Source organism: Hoplias malabaricus, chromosome X2 (assembly GCF_029633855.1).
Source record: "Hoplias malabaricus isolate fHopMal1 chromosome X2, fHopMal1.hap1, whole genome shotgun sequence".
Classification (NCBI taxonomy): domain Eukaryota; kingdom Metazoa; phylum Chordata; class Actinopteri; order Characiformes; family Erythrinidae; genus Hoplias; species Hoplias malabaricus.
In genome coordinates, this window is record NC_089819.1 from 22,750,459 (window position 1) to 22,761,900 (window position 11,442).

The 11,442-nt window shown below is 40.8% G+C and overlaps 1 protein-coding gene across 1 annotated transcript in view; it reads left to right on the forward strand.

Annotated features, from left to right (window-relative positions):
* LOC136677369 (extracellular matrix organizing protein FRAS1-like) overlaps positions 1 to 11,442 on the forward strand; it is a 177,743-nt gene that overhangs the window by 73,422 nt on the left and 92,879 nt on the right. Inside the window, exons 15-17 of the mRNA XM_066654892.1 lie at positions 3,756 to 3,899; positions 6,238 to 6,378; positions 8,591 to 8,731. Coding sequence (XP_066510989.1) covers positions 3,756 to 3,899; positions 6,238 to 6,378; positions 8,591 to 8,731 — 426 coding nt within the window. The remainder of the gene's footprint in view (positions 1 to 3,755; positions 3,900 to 6,237; positions 6,379 to 8,590; positions 8,732 to 11,442) is intronic.

Sequence of the window (11,442 nt, forward strand, 5' to 3'; positions counted from 1 at the left end):
GTGCCATGTTGCGCAGTTAATGGGTCTTCCTCAGTAGGCTTTGTGCCAAGGCACATGCTCTTTATCCGGGGCTCCAGGCCTGAGAGACGGAGAGAACAAGAGAGGGAATCTTGTGACTTCAGTCCAACTTAGTTTCAGCTTTTTTGTGAGGAACATGTAAAGCTTATTTTTACCTCCTCAGCAAATGTATTTCAGATTAATTAACAACTTGACAGGATTCAAGGCAGGTATCTGATGATGGAGAGGTGGTTGGCACAGTGCTAATTGGGGATATATAAGCTTGAATATTGCTTGGTAAGAAAAGTAGCCTACAAAGCAGAACTAAAAAACACATGTCAGACAGCAGCAATGTTTGATTGACTGGTTTTGGGAGTGAAGAGGATTAATAATTGTGTAAATTTAATTTCTGACTATTTATATTAAAGCACACATGACAACGTTGTGTCAGGCAGGACTCCTGCTACCTGTTCTGTCAAGTTGGTGTGTTCTCCCTGTGTCTGCATGGGTTTCCTCTGGGTGCTCTGGTTTCCTCCCACAGTCCAAAAACACACTTTGGTAGGTAGATTGGCGACTCAAAAGTGTCCGTAGGTGTGAGTGAATATGTGAGTGTGTGTTACCCTGTGAAAGACTGGCGCCACCTCCAGGGTGTATTCCCGCCTTGCGCCCAATGTTTCCAGGTAGGCTCTGGACCCACCGCGACCCTGAATTGGATTAGCGTTTACAGATAATGGATGGATGGATGGAAAAGCAGACATTATGAGTTCTCTGTTAAATTACATGGATTCTAAGCCAATTCCCTTAATGTTATGCTTGTGGTTTCAATCTGCTTTATTTGTTTTGTTTGCCAGTCTACACTAAAGTATCCTGCTCACTGATTAACTCACATGGACTTTTGGATTTATTCTGTGGTAGTAAAGCTTCTTTATATTTATATCCAGCTTCACTTCTCAGTTGCCACCCAAGCTAAAGAAACCCTTAAAAGGCCTTTTTCAGCATGTATTTGATTAAAAGTTTATAATTGCTCAACTGTAAAAATGGATGGCCTTGCACAGAAACACTACAGATTTAAACTGAGCTCTATTAACCTATAACTCCCTCTAACTGCTGACAGCACTCTGCATCTGCGACACTGTATTTACTCAGTGTGCCAGCACCGGTCAGCTTTATGGAGCTGTGGTTTTGGAGCTAACAGCTAACTGCTGACAATGTGGTCCAAACATAAAATAAATTGCTTTCTTTCTGGTGCCAGAGAGTGGACACATAATCGCCTTGTTGGCTGTTATCTTTTGATTAAAAAACAAGATTTCCACTTACAGCATTCTTATATTTGTTCTAGGAATGAAAAATCTCATATCCAGTGTCAGTGGAAGTAAAAGAGAAGGGTTTCTCAGCTGTCAATGAGCTTTACGTTTTTTTTTCTGAGATAAAAGAAAGATTCTGGGAAATTCTGATGAAGTGTCCTCGCTGGATCTGGAGGCATGTAATGGGTCTAGAAGATGTCACAGATGATTTGGCTCACTTTGCTTCTGTTTTTTTCTACACAAATTCCTTTACACTCATTCGATGTTTATATATTAGGGGATTTGAATGGTGATGTGAAACTGAAGCCAAAGTGTGGGTGAGAATATTAACTGAAAGGTTCAGCAGAAAACCAGCAGTAACCTATTTTTCCTGTAACCAACATGTAGCTGATGAGCTAAGACATGATTGGTGTCTTCAGTTTTCTTCTTTAGTATCCAGGAGCTAACAGATTTCCAACTAATGGAAACATCTAACGACTAGTTTGTCGTTGTAAACACTGCAAACCTAAATCACCATATACAGTGATCCCTCGTTTTTTGCGGGGGATGCGTTCCAAGACCAACCGGCAAAAAACGAATTTCCGTGAAGTAGAGGAAAGATGTTTTTTATGTATTTAACAAGTATTTGGACTTTTAAAACCCTCCCTGTGCTGTTAACAACACACCCTTTGCATTAAACAGTCATTCTATAATGATTTTCAGCTGGAACTACGTGTGATATCCTACCAATTTCTTTAATAGAGTCATTCCTAAGCTGTGATTTAGTGTCAGTAAATTTCACTCAGATGTGGACATGAACAATACATGTACTGTACGTAAGAAATACTTGTAAATGATATATTTTGTCACCTACACGTCTAGTCTATGACATTTTAATGGATTTAATGAAATATTTTGGCTTTTCATCCTCGATATTGCGGCCGCAAACCCGCGTAAAAAACTGCGAAGTAGCGAATCCGCGAAAGATGAACAGCGAAGTCGCGAACGATTACTGTACTTGCTTCAAACCTGTTTGAGAATTTTGGTTGAGGTTGTGGGTTCGATTCCTGCTTCAGTTGACTGTCTGTGAGGAGTGTGGTGTGTTCTCCCTGTGTCTGCGTGGGTTTCCTCCGGGTGACTGTGAGGAGTGTGGTGTGTTCTCTCTGTGTCTGCGTGGGTTTCCTCCGGGTGCTCCGGTTTCCTCCCACAGTCCAAAAACACACGTTGGTAGGTGGATTGACGACTCAAAAGTGTCCGTAGGTGTGAGTGTGTAAGTGAATGTGTGTGTGTCTGTGTTGCCCTGTGCAGGACTGGCGCCCCCTCCAGGGTGTATTCCCGCCTTGCGCCCAATGATTCCAGATAGGCTCTGGACCCGCTGCAACCCTGAACTGGATAAGGGTTACAGATAATGATAATGATGATAATGTTTAAGTGGTGTATGTTTTCTAAAAATTGACAAAGTAACATGTAAATGCCAGAGACTATTCATTTATTCATTGTCTGTAACGGCTTTATCGGGATCGGAGGTCCAGTACCTACCTGAAATCATTTGGCGAAGGCAAGAACACACTCTGGACAAGGCATCACACACTCCTTCTGTCACACACAAACTTGCTGTTTGGACAGTTTCACCCAATGCACCTACCTTTAAACTATGACACAGGGAGCACATAGAAACCTCCTCACAGACCGTGCCCCGAGGTGAGGAAGTACAGCCTTGGAAATTAGTTGCGTTAAGATAAACTCACTGGTTTGAGGTGATAGCAATGTAGCCTTTGGTATTAGCTACCAAATGTGTCCCTGTTGATGGGTTACTTTGGGGAAGTTGCATAAATTAGTTTATTTTCCCAAACCTGTGCCTTGTAACATCCCGTAAAACCCTTTTCACAGAATCCTCCTGTTAATTTACAGTAAGCCTGATATGTGTGTCACCACAATATTTGCCAATATTTTAGCAGGAGTCTGTTGCTTTTGTTTCCACATGCTACACCATACCTCAGCTAATCCTATTTATCTTATTCACATTTACCCCAAAGCCCATTCAAACTCCAGGTCTTTTCTAAAGCTGGCTCCCATTCAGAATCAATGCAGCAGTGCTGACGTCAGGAAAGTAATTAAGCTTTGATTATTATCGCTGCTTGGAGTGAAGTGATTAAGCTCTAGATCCCTGTAGGTCACCTCGTTTATTGAGGTGAAATCCTGGCTAATTTAGGCGCTAGGCTGCACTCTCCTTTAGATCTGCTAGACGTCTCACTGTGTAGTTCAATAAGGACAGAGAGAGGAGAGGCTACTGAAAGGTCAGCTTTTGTTCCAGTCCACACTGGCATGTCACTCCACAGAAATAACACGTCCTTTATCCTTCAGTGGACAGATTAGGCTCCTTTCCGCTGCCTGTGTTGTTGTTGTTGTTAATGCCCTGCAGTCAACTTCTTAACTTTTGGATTGTGAAGCACATATTATCCTCTTTCTCTGCAGGTTGTCATGAGTCCTGCAAGTCCTGTCAAGGGGCGGGGCCTCAGGACTGTTTGTCATGCTCAGAGCCCTCCCACCTCTTGAAGGAAGGTTATTGTGTGGCAGACTGCGGTCCAGGCTTCTATGTCAATCAAGGCATCTGTTATGGTGAGCATACAATGAAACTGTGCATGAACATAAAACACACTGGGTTTCTAAGACTAAGGCACTCCGTAAACACACAGGGCAACATCCAACAACCAACTGGACTCATATCCAGCTTCACTTACATTTCAGTTACTCTGGAAACCTAGGTCACTGTTTACTGTGGTGCTAATTCTAACTTCAGTTATCAATTTTTTGCATACTTTTCATTGCATTTTTAGCCTTTTGGTAAATATGATAAGATTTTGTCACAGTTATAATCAATGCTGTTTTACGAATGACCATGTTTTGGGTTTTAGTTGATGTTCTGCAGTATTTTAAAGAGGATGTTTTATCCAATTTTCCAAGTTTAGTTAAAATACCACAAGGACCAAACACAGAACAGCAGCGTTCTCCCATTCTCTAAACAACGCTGTTCAGCATGGATGGAAGGTGTGAGGAACAAGGACTAGCAGCTCTGGATATTAGCCATTTTTGCTTAGATGCGTATCTTCTCTGGGATTTTTAAAAATTATATTTAAAATAATAATAATTCACTTATAATAAATTGAACACCAATCAGAAATTAAAAATACATGTCAATATTTGCATTGATTTTAGCAGTAGCTGTAGTAGTAAAATAGTATAAGAAGTATAATAGTAGTAGCTATGCTATTTTGGGAATATTTCCAAACCTCAAAACCCCCATGCATTTAATCCTGTTGTTGTGATGTCATCACTCATAGTGTCCCCATACTGTCATATAACGAACTGTGTACAACATTAGACATAAACAAACACATTTTAGAGCATTTAAGACCTTAAGGCAAACGTCCAGAGAGAGGTGTGGTGTTTCTGGGTGGTCGGAATTTCACTGGGGGCTTAGTCTCAATCATCTGCGGATAACCTCGCATAAGAGAGAGAGATGCTTAAGACTCCTATATGGCAACAATATCACGAATGTCAACTTGTGATGTAAATGTCAGCGAGGATGGGCCTGGTCTCCTGAATGGGAGGGGGTTTAGCCTTTTTTTGTGCACAGATCTCCCTCTAAATATTGTTAGTCACTTTGTTGATGGATGTCACTCCTGTCTGCTCATGTTGACTCACAGCTCTGTGATTGGTGTTTTGGTTGTAGGACATTGTTTAGACATGTTAAACATAGGTGTATATCAAGGGGAAACCACCAGGATTTATGTGTAGCCACTAAAAATGCACAGTGGATAATATATAAAATGGATTTCTTGATACACAACATGTCATTTTTTATTTTATTTTACTATGGATTGTAGTTTTAAAACAGACACAAACCACAGCATTTAAAAATGTAAAAATGTAGGAGAGTTATTTTACAATGACTTTTCATATTTAAAATATTAAACAAAAAACTTGCTGCCTAAAACATTCATTCATCCATTATCTGTAAGCGCTTATTTAGTTCAGGGTTGCGGTGGGTCCAGAGCCTGCCTGGAATCATTGGGCACAGGGCGAGAATACACTCTGGAGGGGGCGCCAGTCCTTCACAGGGCAACACACACTCACACCTACGGGCAATTTTGAGTCACCAATACACCTACCAACGTGTGTTTTTGGACCGTGGGAGGAAACGGGAGCACCCGGAGGAAACCCACGCAGACACAGGGAGAACACACCACACTCCTCACAGACAGTCACCCGGAGCGGGAGCTGTGTGACAGCTGTGCCACCGTGCCACCCCTTCCTAAAACACATATTGACAATTTGTCAAGTTTACCAATTATAATATGTTTGTATGCATAATATTTTGTAGTCAAGTTAATAATTGGTCCATTGAGACCAAATGCATTTGACCATTTGCAAAATAATGACAGTGCATCTCCAAATGCTACTCCTCCGTCAGGTGATGGAAAAACATTGGCAGATCCTCACAGACCAAACCTGAAGTGAGAACAACTGCGATAGAAATGTGGTTTGAATTATTATAGTTTTAAATTCTGATCATCTTGGGCATAGTTTAATTCCTGGAGGTAAAAATATTTAGGAAAACATCTATGTGAAAACTCTTGTACTCACAGTTTCAACTGGTGCCTTAGCCATAGCTCCAGGGTTCGTTAAACATCTCTGAAGGTAGATCATTAACACTCATTTCAGCAGTGTTTTCCGGTCACCTCTGTTTTGGAAGGCTGTTGCCTGGCTAGCTGCCTAAGGAACTTGGTGTAGGTTTTCCAGACCGGGATTCAGTCTAGTCCTGGAATAAATGTTCTATTTAGATGACTCCAGGACATTGCTTATAATATCAGAGTTCTACAGAGGAAAGCTTTACTGTGTTGTGTTTCTGTCAAAACACTGGACATTTTGATTGTATCTGTGTTTTATGTTGTAGCATGTGACCCGTCTTGTGTCACCTGTCACCCGGGCAACCCAAGCTGCTTGAGCTGTGCCACTGGCTACGCACTGCATCATGGGAAATGTGTTTCTGAATGTCCAGATCAACATTACAAGGACAGCTATGGCCGCTGCCAAAGTAAGTGAGAATATGCTTTAGAGCTTTAATTTAATCAGTGTAAATGCATATCTACACTTGCTATGCTACTTTATTACAAACACCTGCTTTATAGTACATACATGTATGAAAATCTATTTCAGTTTTCAGTCTGTAGGTTTTCTGATGTATAGAGAAGCTCATATAGTGGCAAGTAATAAAGAGGATATGATTGTATAAAGTCGATTACATTTCTTGAGCCAGATTTATTTCTCAGTTAAAGAATAGCAGATTGGGTTTTGGGGATTTGGGGATTTAGAGACCTCTCTGGTGAAAATCTGTAATTGAACTGAACATGTGGAAGTGTACTTTTAAAATGCATCGTGGTGCGGTCTGATGAATAGTCAGAGTGGAGTATTTACAGAGAGCTCAGTCAAAGTTTGGTGAAGGAAAGAATGTAAAAGAATTATTGATGACATTCTTATCAGATTAATAAGTGTACTTAGGTTTTAAAGCTAAACAGATTGTCACTGTCTACAGAAAATATAACACGTATATCCACAACAGTAAATATTTAGTTTAAGATAAAAGCATTCTGTCTTTTAAAGCAGGTTAATGTATATACATTTCTGTGTGAAATTTTATTCTGTGTTTTTGAGCTTATTGTTTGGTTCATTTATGATGAAATGTCAGTAAACACACATTACTGATCAGGTTCAGCTCCAGTTGGTCGCACGAGTGGAGGGAGTACTTTTCTTCATTGGTTTAAAAAACTGCTTTCATAACTAAGGTAGAGGTAGAAAGTTTAAATCAATTACATTCTTCACCACAAGCAGACAAACATTATGTATGATGTGCAACTGTTTAACATGTGTACAATAGCTATATAAAGCATCCACTCAATCAGGTATATGTAGTCGTATAGGGTGTGTTTACAAAATCAAATCAAAATTTATTTATATAGCGCTTTTTACAACTGACATTGTCACAAAGCAGCTTTACAGAATTAGTATCAGAACATAGCACTATATGTAGCAAATTATATAGTCAATCCATCCATTATCTGTAACCCTCATCCAGTTCAGGGTTGCAGTGGGTCCAGAACCTACCTGGAATCAATAGGCGGGAATACACCCTGGAGGGGGCGCCAGTCCTTCACAGGGCAACACACACTCACACATTCACACATTCACTCACACACTCTGACACTTTTTGAGTCGCCAATCCACCTACCAGCGTGTGATTTTGGACTGTGGGAGGAGCACCCGGAGGAAACCCTCACAGACACAGGGAGAACACACCAACTCCTCACAGACAGTCACCCGGAGGAAACCCACACAGACACAGAGAACACACCAAATCCTCACAGACAGTCACCCGGAGGAAACCCACACAGACACAGGGAGAACACACCAACTCCTCACAGACAGTCACCCGGAGGAAACCCACACAGACACAGGGAGAACACACCAAATCCTCACAGACAGTCACCCGGAGGAAACCCACACAGACACAGAGAACACACCAACTCCTCACAGACTGTCACCCGGAGGAAACCCACGCAGACACAGAGAGAACACGCCACACTCCTCACAGACAGTCACCCGGAGCGGGACTCGAACACACAACCTCCAGGTCCCTGGAGCTGTGTGACTGTGACACTACCTGCTGCACCACCGTACCGCCAAATTATATAGTGACTAGGATTTTTCAAAGAAGTGACCATCAGTGTTAGCCAGCTAAGCCAGCTTACAGCTATATCATACTACACTGTAACACAGGTACATTACAGGTAACAACATACAATGGCAGACTGACTGCCTGGTTCTGTGTACTCATGAAAAATGTCTTAGCTGTTGAGGAAAAAAAGTCAACTCTGCCTCACTTTTGAATCCCTTCAGGTTACAGAGCTCTCGCAGCCTTATAAAAGCCAAGCCAATATTAATCATGGGTTTAGCAAGGACACTGTCCTGCTCTCTTTTGGTTTACAAGTTCCCTACTGTTATAATTCTCAGATTCTTTTTGGTTTAACAGTGGGTGCACGAACAGGTGATGTGTTTGCCATTCTGAAATCTCCATGTTTGCAGTTTCATTCGTATTCTGTGCCAACAAAAGTTGCCCAACCCACTTTTAAAGGCATGTGACGTATGTATGTGACGTGGTCACGAAAAACAGCTACGAAAAACTGCCAGAACACGCAGTTTTCTGAATGAATAGTAGTCTAATGTGGCCATATTTTTGTTTTCTTGTCCAGGGTGCCACAGCTCATGTGCTTCCTGCTCCGGACCCTCAGCATCCCACTGCTCCTCCTGCCCCAACAACCTTCCCCTTCATGAGGGCCAATGTGTGGAGGCCTGTGGGGAAGGTCTATTCACCCGGGATGGACACTGCTACAGTAAGAGCTGTGTTTATATTGTCTACCCCCTACATTTAAAAGGCCTGCGTTTTATGTAAACATTATTTACATTTTCAAATGTCTTTTACTCGCCAGTCCATAAAGTGTTTTTATGGAGTTCTAAGCTGCAAAATCGGCCTGTTTAATAATCATCATAATTGTTATATTTCTCTCAAGAAAGACTCAATCCAAACAGAGCCTATCAAAACTGAGATCACTGTATAAAAGTAATAAAAGAGCAATCTGCCATTTTTTACAGTAATTCTCCTTCATATTTTCTGCACATTAGTGGCCTGGAAGAATCACAGATTTTGTACTAAACATATTTTAAACATGGCTCTCTCCCACTCTCTGGAGCATAAACTGGTTTATTCAAGGACAATAAAACTTTAAACAATAAAACATTTATTCATTATCTGTAACCCTTATCCAGTTCAGGGTCGCGGTGGGTCCAGAGCCTACCTGGAATCATTGGGCGCAAGGCGGGAATACACCCTGGAGGGGGCGCCAGTCCTTCACAGGGCAACACACACACACACACACACACTGACACACTCACACCTACGGACACTTTTGAGTAGCCAATCCACCTACCAACGTGTGTTTTTGGACTGTGGGAAGAAACCGGAGCACCCGGAGGAAACCCACACAGACACAGGGAGAACACACCACACTCCTCACAGACAGTCACCCGGAGCGGGAATCAAACCCACAACTTCCAGGCCCCTGGAACTGTGTGACTGCGACACCTACCTGCTGCGCCACCGTGCCGCCAACAATAAAACAAGGACTAAACATTTTTCTTCCTATTTCTTAGCTTTCTAGTTGCACTTCACACAAAAATGTATTAAAAATTACTTTTGTTAAAAATAATGATAAATACTTTTATAAATATCCAGATTTTTTCTTTAGAACCGGTTTGATTTCAAAATCTCTAAAATTATAATTTTTTTTTACATTTTTTACATAAAAACACAAAAATATTATTAACAAAATTTAGGGGAAAATGTAAAATTTTGGCTCTATAAAGGTCAAGGCAGGTTGCAGTATTCTCTGAAAATTACTGCAAAAGGAGCTTGATTCTATTTGATTTACGTAGATTTACTTGTTACACCACAAATGGGAGACAGTACAAAGATATAAGAATTATTCTATGCCATGTTGGATGATTAATTAATCTAAGGATGTTCCTTTAAAAACGGTTCCCTTAAAAACACACATCAATTGGAGTCAAAGTTAAGGACGCAAAATCTCACAGACATAAAATGCTATGAAAATAAATTGACGGACATTGCAGTGATGTGAAAAATGATATGTTAGGAGTAGAACTGCATTCCGCCCGACTGTGTAACAAGTACATACACTTATATAGTTCCTTAAAGGGGACATAAAAGGTTAGTATACAAAACATGTTCATGAAGTTCTTTGCACAAAATCACTCACATAAAGAGATCTCAGCAGCTCTATTGCAGTTTAAGGGTGCTATCCAACCCTAAATGTTCGACCCTGAGTCGGACCCAGAACAAGAAGAGGAGGAGCCACCTGCACACAGAGCCGGTCCAGACTTTCCTGGGACCCTAAGCACAATTTAGAACTCTGAGCCAAAATGTGACCATTTTTTGACAGTTGCACCAGACTCTCCATTAGTACTCTCCCTCCATTTTTTTGCTTAAGAATAAATAACCAGCCATATACAGAACAAAATGAGGTGTAAACAAACCATATTTATTAAAAAAAACAACATATAAATAAACAGTTTTAACATAATTAACTTTGTGAACAGCCCTCCAGCATCCAAGTCAGCATTTGTCAGATTCTGTAACAGCTGCATTCCTTAAGCTGGAATAGAAGAAAAAGAAGCAAACTTAGCTGTTTATTCTCCAACTTTCAGCTTTGTGTCACTTTAAATGATGCAGTAGTTTTGTCCAGGCGCCTGTAACTACTTCACTGTTTAAGGTGTTTAACGAAAACTTCAAATATGCCAGTGTTGCTGTGATTGTGTGAATATAGCTACAGCATTTAAGATGGAGCTGAAATTTCGAAGAACTCAACTTAGCACTTGGAAATAAGTACGTCATTTTTTAAGGTGGAATGACATAGGAGAAGCAACTGTTGTGTTTGGGGAAATTTAAACGAATGCTAGACAGTATAAAAACATCAGTATATGTTAACTTTTCACTTTTCAGCTTCAAAGTTTGATTCATGATACTGTGAGAGGCTTTTACAGTTGTGGAGAGCAGATGCGCAGTGCACGCCACCTCTAAATATATTTCTGCGGCTATGCATGTAGACTGTAATTTATTATCCAACCTCTAGAAGAACAGTCACAGGTTTATCTCACTGCTGTTCTTTTTTTGTCCTCTTTTCATTTCCTGAATGATAGTTTCTCTTCATATTCTGATTATACACACACTGTCACTAACTTGAGACAAGGAGGGCTTTCGTTAATTCGCGAGGCCGTTTACAACATGCATAGTGAGCGTATAGGTCGGTCCAGCACTGCCTACATAAACACCTTCACGAATACCACGGTGGTTCTAAGCTAATTTCCCTAGTGTGATGTTACAATAAGGGAGCCATCGAAACGGATGGATGTTATTTTTTTCCACTTTTGGAGTGTTTATAGGAGCAGTAGAGATCCAAGTGGAAATACAAAAGCATGCAGAAAATTAGTTTTGCATAATACGTCCCCTTTAAAGTCTACTTATGGG